The 20,325-nt window shown below is 38.7% G+C and overlaps 1 protein-coding gene across 1 annotated transcript in view; it reads right to left on the bottom strand.

Annotated features, from left to right (window-relative positions):
- Positions 1–11,615: 11,615 nt before the first annotated feature.
- FAM199X (family with sequence similarity 199, X-linked) overlaps positions 11,616–20,325 on the bottom strand; it is a 56,358-nt gene continuing 47,648 nt past the window's right edge. The window contains exons 3-6 of the mRNA XM_080652800.1: positions 18,229–18,378; positions 17,724–17,885; positions 15,810–16,070; positions 11,616–14,388 (exon numbers count right to left, since the gene is read on the bottom strand). Coding sequence (XP_080508926.1) covers positions 14,218–14,388; positions 15,810–16,070; positions 17,724–17,885; positions 18,229–18,378 — 744 coding nt within the window. The 3' untranslated portion in view covers positions 11,616–14,217. The remainder of the gene's footprint in view (positions 14,389–15,809; positions 16,071–17,723; positions 17,886–18,228; positions 18,379–20,325) is intronic.

Below are 20,325 nucleotides of genomic sequence, written 5' to 3'. Positions count from 1 at the left end.
TATATAAAATTCAAGTCACCAGAATGACCAGAACAACCAGAATGACTGGTTGCTATGACATGCACTGGGGTCGGCCAACTGGCCTGATCAGGGGCAGGGCCAGCCAGCCAACCTCCTGTGGCCCCTCTCACAGCTAGGCCGGCCCCCGATTGGCCCCCCCACCCCCATCAGGGGTAGGGCCAGCCAACCTCCTGTGCCCCCACCCTCTTGCTGGCCCAGCCCCAATCAGGCTGGCAAACCCCACCCATGCATGAATTTGTGTGCTGGGCCACTAGTTGACATATAAAAATAAATACTTATTATTCTGTCCCAATGAGATTTTGTGCTTGGTTGTTATCCATCAATACTTGATTGATACTGGAGGGAAGGAAAATAGGTGACATTCCTAATTATGAATGGCAACATCTATATAGAACTGATGATAGCAATTTTTGCCTCCTACCTCCCCTCTGCCTCCTAAAATAAAACAAGAATATACTCTCTACCCCTAGAGACACCTCTAACAGATGCCTAAGTACCTTTTAAATTATCTCATCTCAAACTTATTATTATACTGCTATTATGTCCTTTTAAGAAGTACCTGAAAATTAAAAGTAATTCTATAATATATATTTTAAGTCATCTGAATATATAATAGTAATTTATTTACTTTTTATAATCCTATCACTATTAGTACTTAATTATGTTTTCCTTCTGTCCATCCACCCTTATGACTTACCACTCCCACCCTACCAAAAAAAAAAAAAAAAACTGGATAAGAAAACTATAGTACATTTTCCTCCTTTGCTCTTACCACTAAGAGCTCTGGGACATTTCTACCAATGAAGAAAAATACAAAACTATTAAAGAATTTTAAAGTTTTTTTATTATTATTATTAGACTAGAGGCCCAGTGCATGAAATTCATGCATGGGTGCAGTCCCTAGGCCTGGCTGGCGATTGAAGTGTGAGTGTTTGATGTGGAAGGGCAGGTCCCAGCTGATCTCTGGGCCCTGGGCAGCACCTGGGCCCCTGGGCCCCTGTGTGCCCCCCTCCACCTGAGTCACAGTGCCCAAGTCTCCATGCGGTGATGCGGTGAGTGCGGCTGGATGCCGCAGGCCAGGGCGCAGCATGGGCCTCTGGGCCGCCCAGTAGTGCCACACAGAAGCCGGGCGGGCAGTGTGCTCTCTCCCAGCTGGCCTCACAGACCGGCTCCTGCATGAACCGACCTCAGGAGCCCGACTGGCCCCTGTGGTCCCGGCGGCTGTGGCCAGGCTCACCAGGAAGAGGCTGCATGGGTGTGGGGCAGGCTCTTTGGAGACTCCTGGCACCTGAGTGTGGGGGCTTCCCCATCATGCAAGCCCTGGCATCCTGGGGGAGGGTAGCAGGGGGAGTGAGACTGAGCTCAGTGGACACCCCACATTCTCACTGCACCTCTGTCCCCATCACCCCCATCCCCAGGTAGCCAGCGAGAGGTCGCAGCACGTCACCAATGCCCACCATGTTCCGTGCTGCCCCCTGGTGGTCATCACACATCATAGTGAGTGGTCAAACTCTTGGTCGACTGCCCAAGGAGATAATTTGCATATTAGGCTTTTATTATATAGGATAATACTGGGTATTTACAGCAACACATTGCCAAATATCCTCCTTTGCCAATGCATTAAATAAATGGGAGACCTTGGGAGAGGAATGGAAAATAATAAGAAAAGCAAACCTGGTAATTTAAAAAAATAAGTTCACCAATGGAGTCTTTTTCAGTGGGAGGAGCTACTCTAAAACTCTCCTCACTGGTAGCTTTACTCATTAGTCTAAAATTCAAGTCCAATCAACCATGGAAAAGAAGAGCCATTTAACAGAGCGAGCAAACTGACATTGGCTACTGTATAGCAGGACACATACTACATAATTAAGTACACTTTCCATGAGCAGCTGATCCAGTATGTCTAACACCTTATCACTTGGCTAAGAGCTGGATGTCACCTCAAGCAAAGGATAAATCAAATAAATTGTGATGTTATCTCCCTAAATACTTAGATGGTAAATGGGCATGGTACCTAGAATTCAGTAACAGTTAGGAGGAATTTACTGAAATAATTTCTTTTGGTCTCGAAGATCACCTGTCTCCTGTAGCACAGACAAATAAAGCTGAGTCTAACAGAAAATAGGCATGACAATCTCACTCTTTACATAGAGTTAACAAAATTGAAATACAATAGACACATATTATAAGATTTATAGCAAACAGTTCCCCAAAACACTTGTTTTTATACTGTCTCAAATCAGTTTAGTTTTTCAGTTTCTATTAGTACCAAAAAATAGTTTTTAAAAATAAAAAACAACAATAAAACAAATATTAAAATATTTAACTTTTGAGATAATCTCAACAAATAAATGAGGACCAAAGCTAAGCCATTATCTCTGGTTGAGACTATCCAGTGCAAACTTTTGGGTTCCTCCATGAGTTGCTGAAACACAAAGTTTAAGCATTCAAAAATCAGTATAATCACCATATTAACATCTAAAAAAGAAAAACCATTTCATCATTTCAATCAATGCAGAAAAGGCATTTCACAAAATCCAACCTCTATTTCTAACTTAAAAAAAAACCCTCTTAGCAATAGACATAAATTTCCTTAATCTGTTAAAGGAAAACTATGAAAAATATACAGGTAATATTGTAATGGTAATACAGTGAGTGTCTTCCACTTTAGAATGAGAACAAGGCAAGGAGGAAGTTGAGAGACTTGAAACTACATCTCAATTTTTTCTGTGAAGGAGGTAACAGTCTCTACCTATGTATGCCCAGTTTTCTCAGTCTATCACTCTCATATTATTCATAGATTTTGCAATAATCCACTAAGCAACACTGTGCCAAGCACTATACAGTACATAAGGATTTCTGCTCTGGTGAGGCAATAGTTTTCAAACTTTTGTATGCATCCAAATTACCTGGGAGCCTGTTGAAATGCATATTCCTAGGCCCTACCTCCAAACAATTCTAATTCAGTAGGTCTGCAGTGAGGCCTGGGAGTTGGAGAATCCATTTAAAAAATACACTTTCCCTCAGTCCGTGATACTGATGCAGGTGGTTTATGGACTCCATTGGATAAATACTGTAGGAAGGGTTATAAGACATTGTGAATATTGCAGCCTAATTTTGTCCTAAGGTCATTAAATAATAACCCTGTTTCCTAGTGCTCCAGCTACAGGGTCATCTGTTTATAGCATCCTAGGCCTCAAAGACACATTCTTCTTCAAACTTTCTCTGCACCTGCCTCCCATGACACCATTCTATTCTAGGCTTCCTCCCTTTTCTCAGGCTGCCCACTTGACAGTTTGGATAAGGACTGGCTCTGTATTGAGACATGTGGAATTCCCAAATGAAGAGGTATTTTGTGGGCCACTCCCTGCTGAAATCATATTTGCTTGTGCTTCTCCACCTTCCTGGCCTGTACCTTCTCTGAAGGAGCCAGATAGAGCAGTGCCTGCTATTGGGATCATCTTTCTTTTTTAGCAGGGCTATCTATGTAGAAAACCGTGAGTTGCATGATTTTCTGTAGATGTTATATGTAATGAAGACCATTTAAGTCAAAGACAATTGTATGCACTGAAAAGATACACTAGTAAACTGGACTAAATTATAACTGTTTTCTATCCACATTGATTTGCTTTGTACATACCCAAGTGCAGTTGAAAGAGCAGCATGGCGTCTGATAGGCCCTGTAAAGTGGCACTTGCTGTAATTAAAATTGAGCACTATTATCATTTACAGATTTATTCTGTTGAGAATCAATAAGATTGCTGGCTTCTGCCTGCCAGCCTAATCACCCCCTAACAGCTCCGCTGCCAGCCTGATCACCCCCAAGGCTTTTATTAGTATAGATATGACCCTTCACAGAAAATTTCACTAACCTTGCTTTACAATAAGGGCTTGACAATTGAATCATGGGGCCAGACACCAAGATTTCCTTTCTTTGAATAGTGGAGGGAATAATTATCTTGTCTTTAAGTTGCCCTGAACATCAAATGAGATAATGACTTAGAAAAGTATAAAAGCACCATATAAAGACAACTGTCTGTTTCATGTACTGAAAAGACAATAAAGTGGTAAAATGAAAAACACTATTTTTATTCTCCCCCTTCCCTTCCTTTACAGCCTTTATTTAAACTGTGAAATTTATAAAAATTTCACTCCTATTTTCATTTCTTTATATTCAATTTTATTTTGTATTACTTTCAGGTTTTATATTAGTTACAGAATAGTGGTTAGACAATCATATACTTTACAAAGTGTTCCCTGATATTTCCAGTACCCAGTAACCTAGCATCATACCATCATTACAACACTATTGACTATATTCCCTTATTTAAGTGACAATAGGTTTACAGGTTCCTTCCAATCTTTCGTGTTGCTCGCCCTTCCTTTTCTTTCTCACTTCTTCCCTCATTTTCTTTATATAGTATTTCAATCGACCCTCAAAGCTCAGCGAAGGCACTGGGACACGCTTAATCCATTTTACAGACTAGGAAACTGAGGCCAATTCCAGTTGACTGTGGAACTTGACTCAGCGTGCAGGGAGCCCTCACACCCGTGCTCTCCGCCCTTCCTAAGGGGCAGCCGCGGGGCAAACAGAAAAAACCTCCCCGTCAGGCTTCCGAGCCTCATTCTCAAGTACCTCTTCATTGTGGATGCTCTACATTATTTCCTCTTCCCCGCCCTCCCCGCCCCCATTCTTTACTGACCCCCCTTCTGGGAAGCAGGTGGTAGGCTTTGCAGTCACCGTGCAGGCCTGTGCCGCACTGGGGCACAGCCAGGCGGGAACTGGGGGTGGGGCAGGCGCAGGCTTGCTTTTGGGCCACAGCGGGAGCAGGAGTCACAGCCTCTCAAGTATGCAAGCCACCAGGGCCGGTTAGCGCTGGGAGCTTCGCCGAACTGCCGCAGTGGGGTACCTGGCAGTGCGGTGACCCTCTGAGGTGGCGCCGCCCCTTAACCCCCGCCTCAGGGCTGCAGGTCCACGCCCCTCCGCCCCGGTGCGCTTCCATGCAGGCAGTCATCACCTCTTGTTTCCCGCCAGGCCGACCTGCGTCTTGGAGCCACTGCAGAACCTTGCTCTCCGCGGGTGAGGCAGATCCCCGCCTGCCGGCCCTCTGCCCTGGCCCGAGCCCCCTCCAGTGCACCCCACCTCGGCACCGCTCTGCGCCTCTTGGGCCGCCCGCCTCCTGGCAAGCCGCTTTGCCTAAGCTGCGGTGCTCACCCGGGAGCTGTCCCTCAGGCAGGCCAAGAATGACAAAGCCCAAAGGGAGTGAGTCTTGAACCCCCACATCCCATTCTCTGGATTTCCTCCCACAACTCCTGTTTCATGTCTTGAACGGGCACCGGGTTCTGGCACCCTGCGGCTCAGCCACATGACCTCTGGGCGGTCTGGTAGAGTCAGTCTCCGCGAACCTGTGGATCTGTGGCCAGAGGCCCGGCCTGGGTCTCAGCAACCTCATGCCTGCTGGAAAGGGCTGTTGGAGGACCAGAGCCCGTCCATCATTAGCTCCCCAACTCCAGAGGAGGCACCACAGGCTCATGTCCCCCGGCTGCCGCAGCCCGCCCACCCAAGCCTGCTGTACACACAGCCTGCTAAACTGGTCGTTATGTTATGGAGTAACAGATAATTAGCATATTTCTCTATTATTATACAGGATTATTGAGATGTTTTTATTCTTTCATGCTGTTTTTGAAACCAGGTGTTTTTAAATTTACAGAACATCTCAATTTGGACTAACTACATTTCAATTGCTCAATAGGCCCACGTGGCTAGTGGCTACCACATTGTACATGGAAGTTCAAGAATCTTACTGCAGGGGCTCAAATTCCCATTCTGTAGCTGTTAGCTATGTGTTCTGAACTAATTGCTTAACCTCTCTATGCCTCTATGCAAGCATCTGTAAAATGGGAACAATATAGTACTTACCTCATAGGGTTGTAGTGAAAATAGATGAGAAAATATGAGTAATGAGCTTTACATGCAGCTTAGCACACAAGAAACAGTGCCATTACTAGTGGCACCTTTGTAGTTACTGCAGGGTCCAGAGAGCATCCAAGGTTGCCAAGTAATGCATGTTTATTGAATTGATCTAAATTCTGCTCAGAGTTCCTCAAACAGTGGAAGGATTCAAAGGTATTGCTTAAAAATTAACATGAAAGTATAAAGTGTATTAAAGTGAAAAATCACAATGAAATATATTTGTATTTTTAATGTATTTAGTTTTCAGCCTCTCAGATTCTCACCACTTCGCCCTGGCCCCAGGAAAAGGACTTCCTGTTATTCAGATAACTGGCTCTCAACCCTGGCTGCATATTGGAATAATATGGGGAGTTTTAAACTCTGCTACCTGGGTTCACTCTCCAACAATTCTGATTTTTTTGGTCCTGGGTGAGGCTTGTCCATTGTTAGTTTTAAAAGTGTCTAGGTGACATGTAGCCAAGGTGATCCAGATCACCTTACTTTGAGCCATATTTCTGAGTGCTCCATAGACCACCTACATCAGAAATATTTGAGGCACTTGTTTAAAGGGCAGATTCCTAGACTCCACTGCAAGTGTCAGTCAACAATATCTGGGAACCACCAGCTTACCTTTATAACACGTTTCTCAGATGACTTTGCCTTTCTGGCATTCTTGCCACTTTCCCTCTACACACTGCTCCCAGCCATTGTGTCATGGAACACTTCCAACTGCACATGCTCAGTTAGAGGGTGGTCTATTGTCCTTAGTTTTTGGATAGAAAAGACCCTTTTCCTATTCAGTGAGGTGTCCTCATGTCCACCCAACCCCCTTCCTTACAAATGTGGTTTCTATGTGGTTAAAATTTGAATTCACTGCTCTGACCCCTCAGATGCCTGGTTCTTCCTTATCTCCAATCTTATAGCAACAGGAGGGCTGACATCTGTTAGACATGGAGAGCATGAAATCAGGGAAGGCGTCACAAAGGAAGCTGCATTTGAAATGGGCATCATGCGATAGGACAGGATTTCCTCAGGCAGAGATGGCAGAAAAAGGCAACAGTATGAGCAAAAATGTAACTTACTATGAGAGGTTCAAAGCGTGGGCTTTGGAATGAGAGGGACATAGGTTTACTCTCCAGTCCTGCCCCTTTTTAGTTCCATCCATGATTCCACCCCTCTCGCCCAGCACCCCTCTAGTCTTTTCTGCTGTATAATACTACTGTACTTTAACAGTTATACCTGCTCAGGTAGGTGGAAAGGCTTTTCATATATTACTTTGTTACTTTTTTCTTACTTTCTTGGCATTAAAAACAGCTCTCCTTTAATGAAACACATCTTCGTTCCCTCTTTTGTGAAACACTGAAAACCAATGCCAAAGAATGTAAGCTGTGTGATGGCAAAGACTGTGCCTGTTTATTTACTGTGTATCCCCTCGTACTTAACACAGCGTGCCTCGCATAAAGTAGGCATCCAACAAATAATGTTGAATGAAGAAGCAGCATCTCAGTTTTCTTTTGCTTGATGAGAATGATATAACAGGAAGTCATTTCATGGTATATTTTGTAAATAATGTATTACTTATCTATTGCTGCATGACAATTTATGCCAAACTTTAGCAGCTTAAACAATACACATTGATTATCTCAGTTTCTGTGGTTCAGGAATCTGTACATGACTTACATGGGTGCTTGAGCTAACAGAAGTAAATCACTAGGTCCAGCCTACGCCAAAGGAAGAGGACTAAACAAAGGCTTGAATCACCACAATCCTTGAGGGTCACATCAGAAGGTGAATACTATAAATATAGTATTGAGTTGGTTTGAGTGTGGGGTAAAAAAAGAAATTAATAGAAGATGAAAGTGGGAAGTAGATTGGGGCCCATCAGAGCATCGAGGCTCTTGTGTTATAGATTGTCTGGACTTTGTTCTAACCCTCACTACTCAAAATGTCGTTCATGGATGAGCAGCATTCATAACACTTAAATAGCTACTAAAACTACAGAATATTAGACTGTGACCCCTGACCTACTGAATTAAAATCTGCATTATAACAAAGTCACTATATAAACCATCTTTGATGATGGAGGTATGATGATGTGTCTCTATAGTAGTAGCCTCTTGCTGTATGTGGCTATTTGGTACATGAAGTGCTGTTAACGGGACCAAAAAACTAAATTTTAAATTTTAATTTATTTAAATAGCCACATGTAGCTAGTAATTACCATAATGGACAACACAGCTCTAAAATACCTAAAAAAACAAAACAAAACAAAACAAAAAAAACCCACACACGTTTCAAGTAATATCTAACATTTATTAAACACTGAAGATTATGGAAAAGCATGAATAAGAATGGCTTTATTACACAAGCTTAATTAACTCACCTTGGACTAATAAATGAAAGAATTTAATATCACAAAAGGAGTTTTGAGACTGAGGTTGATTTCAACCTCTAAAATTAAAAACAAAAGAAAAAGCAGCTAAAACATTTTCTGAAGGAGCGAGCAACCAGACCTCCCTCTAGTGGCAAGAGAGAAAGTTGCTGCTGAAAAGCCGAATTGCTTCTGTATCTATATATAAAACTGCTCACAGCCATTTCTTTTATATAATTATAACTTTAAAAGATTCTAGATCAATATATAAGGAAAATAGACCTGGTTTTTTGTAAATAAAAGTTAGACCTAATTTTCACTTAATATGAATGCTAATCTCTAGAAATCTGATCTCTCCAGAAGAAAATAATTTGCCAATGAAATTTGAGAAATTGAGGCTTTTACAAAACAAAAGTTTATGAAGCCTTAACCAAACTGTGAGCAAAAGAAATTGAGAGCAATTCTTCTCTCTTGATAAGTGTTCTGAAATGGAATATAACAAGGAGTGGATTCAGCAGCATGGGATTTGTAAAAACTCATGGTACATTAAAAATTAACATATTACAAGAGTTCTTAATAACCAAAACAACTCTTTTCATTCTGATATTGTTTCAAAAGACAATTCTGTCACATTTCCAGTTTTAATTACAACCATACATACTCATTTAAATACTGAACTACTACTTTCAAGTACAAGAAGGAACTCAAAATTGAAATGACCTGTGTTACACCTATTGTTTTTCCCTCACAGCTTCAGGGAAAAATTTTATGTCCACTGTAATAAGTACAGAATGTACAGAAGACAGTTATATACAAAAGTGCATGAATATAGTAATAAATTTAGCAGAAACACAGGAAAAAAATCCTGGTTAACAATCTGATATATTACAGCATTTAGGACTACTTGAAGAGTCTCCAAACGAGTCAACTTCCTACTTGCTTTGGTTATGATATTGATGCTTTAGAACTAACCTTTGAAAACAAAAAAGGGAAAATTTTAACTATCTGTAAAATGCTTTACATATACTTGTGTTTATCCTTAATAGCTTTTGACAACAGTCTTATTAAACTCCCAACACAAAGATTCAAAATGCATAATACCTATATCTAAATTAGAGTACTTAAAAAGGAAATTAAATTGATCCACTACAGCAGTGGTCGGCAAACTCATTAGTCAACAGAGCAGCAAACCGCGGCTCGCGAGCTGCAGTTTGCCGACCACTGCACTACAGGAACAGACCTGGTCTGCTCTATTCCCAAAAGCCTGAGCTAGATAATGTACCCCCAAAGTTTCAACTTAAATCCAACTGGTCAACTACCATTAAAGAGAAGCAGCTCCACAAAACAAGCCATGGTTTCAGGCCACTGTTCCTTAGAACAAATCAGAATATGTAAATATTAACTTGTCATTTATACAGATTAAGTCTACAACTACCTTTATATAGTCAAAATGCCTATGTATAATTAGAGCAATTCTCCTCTTTTCCACTCGCATCCCTTACCACAAAAAAAGAACACATATTTCCATAGATTCCATTGACGAAAGATGCAACATCAAAACTTGACAATAAAGAAAAAGTACTAAAAAGCATTAAAATCTGAGAAGACCAAACCAGTTTTTCTGAGTTCAATATGAATGTCAATTAAAAATTAATTTACCATAATGTGAACAAGGTTAAAACAATAATAACCTTAATTTAAAATATAATTGTGAGGGGGGCTGAAAATTTTAATATTATAAAAATATGAAAATAAAACGTTAGTGAATCAACTCAGATATTCGGCTATACCATGCAACTTCCTTACTCTTAATACCCAGCTAATTAGAGGAATTTGAGTTCCTTCTATGCCTTTTGGAATAAGTAAATTATGCTCCAGATACTATGCTGACAGAGATGCCTACGTCTAAATACCTCTCAGATGCTTCTTACCCATTTAACATAATTTCATTATAAAGACAAAATTTATCTTACTTTGTCAGACTTAAATCCAAAATTACCACAGTCCATGTATATACAAATACTTATTTTCTAACTAATAGTCATTTTAAGGATTAAATTTACCTCTAAGTTTAGACATGTTGAATGTCAGTGTGCTTACCATTGATACTATTATTTGAATGCAACTTAGAATTTTCCTAATAACCCTCTAAAACTATAAACTAACTTTAAATAACTCCCAATTCCAAACAAACATTTTTCTTAGAGACAGGAGTGCTAAAAGGTGATTTGTTAAAGGGGAGAGAGTGTTCCGGCTATTACAAATAAATGCAGAGAATCCCTAAAGTTAACAAAAGAATAAACTTGCTATATAATCTCTGTTCTAGAAGTACTTTTGCATTAAAATTTATCTTTCCAGATACTAAAGAATTATCTGGTTTTAAAAAGTATTCTGGCTTATGACATTCTTCAGGGGGTGGGGTGGGGTGAATAAAAGAATATATTAAGCTATGCTTTAGATAACTTTCAATGTTCTTCAATGACCTAGATGGGCCAAAACAAAGTTAGGCAAATTAAATTTAAAATCTGAAGTTTTTTTTATACACTTTATTACCAATTGATTGGTTCAATTTAATGGCTTTGCTTGCTGATATCCAACAGCATGGGCATTTTATAAAATTAATTACAACATTTAGATTATTTCTTAGTTTGGAAAAGCTTGATATTGACAAAAAAGTAGAGTTCACCTTTAAGGCACATGAGGCTATATAGAGTGAGCCACGAACAAAAATCTCTGCTAGAGAATCTGGAAACAAGACTTCCATATTTGTTAGTTACCAATAACTAACATTTTTAGCCTAAATATTAACACATTTGATAAATTTCACAATTTTTAAAGCTTATCAGAATTTGGATATCTTTATACTATAGGTTCTTTGAATTTTTCCTTTATGAGGGGATTTAGCACTTTTAAAAACTATAAAATGAGATGTCCACCAAATCTATAAATGATGTCAGTTTCTGTGATTAATTCATCAGCAATATTAACTTAATAATAAGGACTGAGGAAATGGACAAAACCACCACAGCTTAAAAAATGAGACAAGTCTTATGAAAGCAAAAAGGTATTATTTTCATCTAAGTTCTTGTTGGGACAGAATGAACTAGCCCTTTACACTCTGCTATGTCTTAAACTACACCACCTTACTTTAATTCTGTTGAAAAACTGTAGAAAATGACATGACATTTAGTTTAACTCAAGATTCATACTTTAAAAAGCTGTGGTGGGGACTGACAGACTTCTATGATAACTCTTTTTTTCCATTTTATTGAGATATAATTGATATACATACAAGATTGCTAATAAAATGTTTCTGGGAAATCTGAGGGGACTTTATCATGTTCTCCATTAACAAGGCTTAGTTAGGGCTTACAAAAAAAAAGAGTTGGGTTTCTTTTGAGTTGAACTCACAGATATACCAGACTGAATAAATTGTTACTTATTCTAAGAAAGAAGTAATTCAAACTTATATTATCTACATAAGGCATTAAAACAGAACAAGAATATAGCATGTTAACAAAGACTTTTTGTCTTATTCTCCTGGTTTTTTTTGAAGGGGGATGGAGAACACTGTAATCTCCCTCTTTAATCATAAGCAAACCCAAGTTGTACTTTTTTCCTTCATTCAGAGGAAGTATTTCAATCTCCTCCAAACCAACTTTATGAGTTATCTTTAATTTACAGTAGCGCAAAGAGAGTTCATCCAGATTTACACAAAATTTCATGGCACACTTTACCATAAACTCTCAAACCTTTATATACTTTTAAAATTGGCTTTGTGGTGCTTTGGTAAACTTGTTTAATAGTGACCTACGTTAAATCTGAGGTAATAAGACTATGTGATTGTTGGGAGAGTAGAGGAATTGGTCTTATTACATCACAACCCTATTTAGGATTTTCTTTTACTGGTCACTGTCAAGTAAACTGTTTCGAAGTATTTAACAAATAAATTCTGCTCTGTGGTCTCCAAAAAGGGCCTGTTTTCCTTGAAGAGTAGATAAAGAGAACAATCATTCTCTGGAATTTGCTTTTGCTAAGAGCAAATGGAGAATTCAGCTGTATTTATTCTTCTCTCCATTTACTCTCCCTATACTTGAAAAGGAAAACACAAGGAGGTTGGCCCTTCCACCTTCCTCAGAGTATTCTTGGGTCTATCCTCAAGCTCTCGTTGGGCCCTCTAAGCTGGTTAGGAGCACCAAAGAGGAGGTAAGAGGAAAGTCAGAAAGACTATTCCAACTGATAAAAATATATACATATACACTTTTTAAATTTTAGTAACATTTTAAGGTATGAATTTAATGGTCTTCAAAATATTACAGGCCTCAGCAAAGCTGCAATATATCAATTTTTACCCTCAGTTTCAATTCTTTAACCTTCAAGGAACCAAAATGAAATCAAATTTTCAAAACACATGACTGTAAGCAAAGGTTATGCCTTTATATTTAGATTAAGAATTTTAAATTAAGAAATTAAGTCATTAATCTTTATCTTAACAAGTTACTTGGTATAATTAATAAGTTAAAAAAAGTAGAAATTCCCATCAACCTCTGACTCTAGTTTTACAGATATTGACTGCAACTCCTATAGTATCACAATTACCTTTCAAAAGTTATCTATAATAAAATAAAAATTATGAAGGTCAGAAAGCAGCTTGATTGTCAGTAGTATCAGTTTCCAACTTCTTTAATCCATATGAATGATTAAAGATGTGTGGTAGAAGAAAAGGAGTCACACTACTGCGAATGTTCATAACAAACTCTCCATAAAAGCATTAAAGAAACTCTATGATTTCATATTTAAAATTAGTTCTATTTTAACCGCCAACAAGCTAAGGTTTTTTTTTTTTTCTATTATCGCACTGCTCTATGCATTTTAAAGATTTATAGGGAAGGTTATCAGAACTGTAAGGGTTTCCTTTAGTTAATTTTGAACATTAACCTGTTCACATGCCAGAAGCTGTTGTACCAAATATTTAAAAATAAGGGCTGTGCTGGAAAAAAAAATGACCCACAAAAAGAACTTAAGAGATATTTTCTGCCTTTAAGACAGTTTCACAGCCTAAAACTTTAGAAAGCAGTAAAAGAGTAGAATGGGTTATTTTGTTCAATTGCTTTCTCATTTGAATATTAATGAACACAGCATCAAGTCTAAAATTCAGATGTTAGTAACACTATTTCCTCAGTAGTCATCACTTACAAAAAGGATTCTAAATGTACATAAAGTGAAAAGAAAAAACAAACCTAACAGGAAAGATAGTAGGGCCTGGTTTTACACTTTTGAGTTAATAATGAATGAAAACAGATAGAAGTAAACCTAATGAAGGCACTATTGTATATAGCAATCCACACTCCATCCCCAAAACCTCAAAAAAAGACTTCCACAAGAAATTGAGAATTATGCTATGGCCCTTTAGAAAAAGTATAAGGAAACTGAATTATGATCTCTACACATATACATATACGGACATAATAAACTACTTGTCAGCAGTACCTTGAAATCTTCTAACCTTTAAAATTACTAATATTTGAACAAGCCTACTTAACCATTCTAAAGTTTAAATAGTCAAAACAACATTTACTAAATCAGTGGTTCTTAAAATTAGCATGCAGGATAGAATAACCTGGTGCCTGTTACAATACAATGCTGGGTCTCTCCCCCAGGGTTTCTGATTCGCTAGGTCTGGGGTGGGGCCCCATAGTATGCATTTCTAACAACTTCTCAAGTGATGCTGAAGACATGATCCAGGGACCACCTGCTGAGAACCACTGGCCAAAATTATTAATGGTACATCAGCACAGCCCTAACCAAAAGCTTGGTCAAGATGCATGTAAACAAATATTGCTTGGAAAGAATGTTGATAACTTCACCCTTATTACATCAAAACATCTACATCTGCTTCGTGGTCTTCCTCAGTCACTTTCAAGGACAGCACTTCTTCGTTAAGAAAGAGCCCACTGAGCCGCTCCTTCCGAGCCTGCCTCTGCTCTTTTAGCTGCCTCTTGCGTAAGGCCTTCTGCTGCAACTTCCGCTGCTTGGATCGCTTCTGTCAAAATAAAATTTTCTAAATCAGTAAAGTTTAGTTCTGGCATATCCACTTCAAAGTATTTTATGGATCAAATTCTTTATTCTCAGAATTTCTATAGATGTTCAAATTCCTCTGTAGTATGATCCTGGTTCCAGTAAGTGAGCCACTGGCTTAAACTTGAAAATGCTTCTTCAAGAGTCTATTTTTATGTATTTGACCAGTGAACCTTCTGATAAGGAGGGGATGAAGCTTGATCATTTTAACTAGTTATGGATAACCAATCATTTCAAAGATTTAGAAATCAAATTAAGGTACACTGGTGTCAGTGCAGAGTGAACACATAGTGAACAATACTGAACACATGTAGAGATGTAAAGAACATCTCTAATGCTAATGCTTTTAAGGTGTCTTTCATCCAAAAGCACTAGCAATTTTACCGTGACTGGAAAAGAATCAAGTATTTTCCATATTAGGCAAATACCATCTTAAAAGTCCATTAGAAACCCAATGGATACTCTATTCCTTGTCACTGGAGAACTAATGTTAAAAAGGAATGACCACATATCCAGAGGAATCCCTTGGCAACCAACGAATCTGGCTGTTTCTGTTACTTCGGTAAAAGTCAGAGAAGGAATAACTGTGTATCTTCTAGTCACCACTGGGTTCCCAAAGAGTTACAAAGATTCCCTTATCATCCTTAAGGTGGCTCCAGACTGTCACCACTGCAAGAGCTGAACTCCCCTGCTAAGCATCACAGAACCACACATATACTTATATCTCCTATTTTGTATATGCCCAATAATATTACACAGATTTTTTTTCAACTGTGAAAACAGTAGAAAGAAATTAGAGAAAGCATTATTACATTTTTATAAAAGGGCTAAGATTAAACATTTAAGACTAAAACATTAAAAAAACATTTAACATACACAAAAGACAGAATATTCTTGGGAGCTAATAGACAGTAACATCAGTGCTATAGGGAGACCCACTCAGTAGTGAGTTATAGTCAATATTGCAATCCTGAGATTCACTTATTGTTTCTATCAATTTATCTTACTTAAAAGAGACATAAAAATCAGATAAATTTGAGTGTTATGGCTGCGCGTCACAACAGTATTTCAAAGGACTCAACCTAGAGGGCTTTGTTCAATTGAACCAGCTGCTTGCCAACCCCACCTCCTCATGCAATCACTGCAGATTTGGGGAAGAATACAAATAGAAAGCCTTGGTATGATTATTTGATAGAACCAAACATTGTACAAAAAACAGATCTGCATATACATAATAAATAAAAGAATGTAAGACCAAAAAAAATTAAAACCACAACCCCCAGGCATCTAGATAGCAGGATACGTTTAACTCTTCAAGAAATTTATATGAGGGAGTACTAATATTAATATTGAAAAATAAAATTTTGTATTAATTAGATGTTTTACTTTTGAATCACGAATCCGCTCTGCTGCACTTGCAGACAAGTTGCTGTCACTGTGTGCTCGACTCATGTTGGCACTGGAGTTTGAAGCAGAGTTTCCAACACTGGACCCGCTGCTGCTTGCAGAACTGACCATGCTGGCACTGCTGCTGCTGGCACTGGCACCGCTCACTCCACTGGTGCTTGCACAACTAAAGTTGCTTCTCTTCCAGGCCTCTCTTACAGGCCGTTGGCGAGGGCTATGTTCCTTGATATAGTTTCTGACCTTGGAACACACCAATAAAAACTAGTTAGTGTAGTTACTTGACGTTCTACCCTCAAAACACTTGAGAAAAGAAGTTGTACTTAAGTTAAAAGACTGTCAAAAGTGTTACAGATATACATAGGTAGAATATACGGACAAAAAGAAACCTTTTGACAATGTTCAAAATTCTAGAATACATATTATGGAGTTAGATTTTCAAAGCACATAAAATAAAGCGTGTCCCAAAAAAATGTATACACACTTTGAATGATTATAAAGTCGTTTATTAACATACAGTTAATTTTCAAAATTTAAAAGAATCTACAGAAAAGTCTGTATACATTTTTGAGACACCCTATATACGTAATCAATAAATGGAAGGCTACTGGCATCCAGAATTTAGTATCATAACACTCAAGAGACAGAAACTAACAGTAAAATAAAATAGATGATATATTTTTAAATGTTATTATTGATTTTTTTTTTAGAGAGGGAGGAAGGGATAGGGATTGAGAAATGGAAACATTGATGAGAGAGTAACATCATTGATAGGCTGCCTCCTGCATGCCCCTACTGGGGATAGAGCCCATAACCAGGGCATGTGGTCTGACCTGGAATCTACCTGGTGACTTCTTGGTTCCTGGGTCAATGCTCAACCACTGAGCAACACCCACAGGGCAGATGAGATTTTTTTAAAAGATTGCCACTAAAGATGATTTAAGTAAATTGCTAAGTATATATAATATTAGGGTGTTTCATAAATCTTAGCTAGGGGCACACAGTAGGTGCCTTCAAATGCAAGGCATCAATTTACCATACTAATGAAAAAGGGGACTGAATATAGAAAATTATAATGTTTGTTGAGAGAAATGTTTCATAAATAATGATGTGAAAAAAGTAGAACATAAGTATTCATTTAGCTATGTGCCAGCGAAAAAGAGCAGTAAAGACTGTACTTAGAGATACCAGAAATGTGTATTTCAAAATAGCATAAGGGAAAATTAATTATGTTTTACCCTAGCCAAGCTCAATTATTCCATAAGACTACTCAAATCCTTCAGTTCAGATGTTCATTCATGTATATCTCCCAATAATCATTATTTTCATTCTATCAATCAGTCATTTGTAAGCTGAGTTAGAATAAATCTATACTTTAGTGTAACCACCCCTCATGTGGTGAAATTAAGTTTCAAAGCCTACACTATTAAAAAGCAGGTTCTAGATCCACACAATCCCAGAAAGGTCCTGCCAGGTGAGATGCACCTAAAACCTCTTAAAACCACCTGTTCTCATCCTGGCCAGTGTAGCTCAGTTGGTTGGGTGTTGTCCTGTACACCGAAAGGTTGCTGGTTCGATTCCCAGTCAAGGCACATGCCTGAGTTGTAGGCTTGAACCCTGGTAGGGGCTATACAGGAGACAGCTGATCGATGTTTCACTTTCACATCAATATTTCTCTCTCTCTATCTCCCTTCCTCTCTCTCTGAAAAACAATAAAAAAATCTTTAAAAAAAACACGTGTTCTCAAATATTTCCATAATTTTTATAATATTACATTTCATAGCAGTGATTTTTTTACCTTAATTATCTATGTATTTACATATGATTATTCAAGTATACATGTTACAAAACAATGGTATTTTCAATAGCTGAACAATCTTTACTTTCTTTACATACCTGCTTCAGTTTTTCATCTGTGAGACAGTTAAGTTCAATAATAAACTCACTGTCTGTAGGGGAGATTTGAGCAGAAGGATCAATTATTTTAATAATATCAAGTTGCTCCCGAAGACCCATCTCAGTACTGACTTTACGACTCAGATACTCAATATATTCCACCTATGTAATGAAAAATTATAATAAACAAGATCAATGTCAAAACCTGATTGTCTAGTACAGTGGTCGGCAAACTGCGGCTCGTGAGCCACAAGCGGCTCATGAGCCGTGGTTTGCTGCTCTGTTGACTAATGAGTTTGCCGACCACTGGTCTAGTATGTCATTTATTATGTGTTTTAAATATCAAAGCACTTAATGTTATATTTGTTCCCTAGAAAACAGTTATAGCTCAAATTCAGATTTACTATGCAATCCATATTTACCCTGTGACTTTAAACAGGCAATAAATTGATATTCACATAGTCTCCACATACATGCTTTTAATTAAGAATGCCAAAATCTCTACCTGCTCATCATTTGTCATTGCACTCCAAGGAAGTTCATCTAAATTCCTGTGCTTGTTTTTCTTTTTAGGAAGCAGGCAAGGTGAACTTGGAATACTGGGTATGACATCAGAAAGTACATCACTCCCACTGGCAATGTCACTGCCCGGTAACTTTATAAAAATAAGAAGAAGGGGGTAGGGAAAGGAAAATATTTTAAAAATGCATTTTAAATACCACAACATATTTTATCTTTATTAAAAATTACTTTAATCAAAGAGTCATGACAAATACAGAATCAGAAGACATTAATTCTGATTCACTCCTATTTTAGACAGTGCAGCAACATCAATATACTCTTTGTATATACTAGTAGTCACTTACTCAATGAGAGATATTTTCCAAAAGTTTAAAATCATAATCAAGACCTGTTAGAGTGCTAACTTAAGAGTCAATCATCATTAAGGTTTTTAATTCAGAATGCGAATGTAGGCTAGGGTCCACACAGCATAATGAAAAAGGAGCACTGGTCTCCATATCTCAGGAGACCTGAGTGATCTGCCATTGAATAGCTCTTTGCCAGACACTGTGCTAGACATAGTGCCTATATAAAGACAAATAAATCATGGTCCTTGTCCTCAAGTCTGTACTAATAACCTCAAAACAATTAAAATGATTTAAAATATGCCCTTAATATAAAGCAAAACACTTTAAAAACCAGAAGTATTATAAAAGAAAAATTAGGGGGGAAAAAAGGTCAGAGATGATGTGTAGGTAAAGGAGAAATGCGAGCAAGCCTAATACACAGAAAATCAAATCAATTTAAAGTGAGATGAACAGCAAAAATAAGTGCTATAATTTTGTATTGCCTGTTAAAAGCCAGTTAAAATGAATTTTAAAAGCTTTATCCTATAAAGAGTTAATGTGCAAATTAACCCTCATGCTGTCACAAGATGGCTGCGCCCACAGTGGAGGCGGGGTTCCCATAACAAGCGATCAGCAGGGACCTGAGGCCGCGTGGCGCTCGGCCAGGGGACCTGAGGCTGCATCCCCCGCCCGGTGGGGCTTGACGGGGGACCTGAGACCACGCACCCTGCCTGGCGGGACTTGATGGGGTACCTCAGGCCACGCACCCCGCCCAGTGGGGCTTGACGGGGGACCTCAGGTTGCACCCCCTGCTCTGGCGCCAGGCTGGGGGACCTCTAGCAGTGCCTCCCGCCCCGCCACCAGGCTGGGGAACCTGAGGCCATGTCCACCGCCCCAGCGCCAGGGGACGTGAGGCTAGGCTGGGGACCTGAGGCTGTGCTCCCCGCCCTGCGGGTCTTGACTCGGGTGGGGCTGGCCGGGGCTGGGTCTCGCGCAATTTCGAGGTATGCGCGGTGGGCGGGAACTTGACTCTAGGTCCCGCGGCATGCCCCATACTCTAACAGGAGGGAGATTTTCATATACATTTTACTAATTTTCTTTCATCTCTGACACTTCTATTATGGAGAAAGGGCAAATAGCAATATTAAAATATTTCCTCTAATTAACTCCCTTTTAATGTGCACGAATTTCATGCACCAGGCCAACATTAGTTGATTTATAACTAATATACAAAGAACTGTAACATATTTAATTTATACAACTTGATGAGTTTGGACATATGCATATACCCTGGAACCATCACACAATCAAGGTAATAAACATATATCCATTACCTCCAAAACTAAGCAAGGATTTAATTTTAAATAAATGTGTTTAAGTCATTCATCAAAAAGATAAAATATTGGCCAAAACCGGTTTGGCTCAGTGGATAGAGCGTCAGCCTGCGGACTGAAAGGTCCCAGGTTCGATTCCGGTCAAGGGCATGTACCTTGGTTGCGGGCACGTCCCCAGTAGGGGGTGTGCAGGAGGCAGCTGATCAATGTTTCTCTCTCATCAATGTTTCTAGCTCTCTATCCCTCTCCCTTCCTCTCTGTAAAAAATCAATAAAATATAAAAAAAAAAGATAAAATATTTTTTTCTACAAGGAGTACATAACTTTCGAAGATAATGCTCCTGTTTTTACAAGATACAAAACAGAACCTTCTTGTTATTGTCTGGTTCTATAGACTTTGCAATTATATCTGAACTCTGGA

The sequence above is a fragment of the Plecotus auritus genome (assembly GCF_963455305.1).
Source record: "Plecotus auritus genome assembly, chromosome: X".
Lineage (NCBI taxonomy): Eukaryota > Metazoa > Chordata > Mammalia > Chiroptera > Vespertilionidae > Plecotus > Plecotus auritus.
The sequence above is the reverse complement of the archived record's forward strand: the minus strand, read 5'-3'. Positions and strand labels throughout refer to the sequence as shown.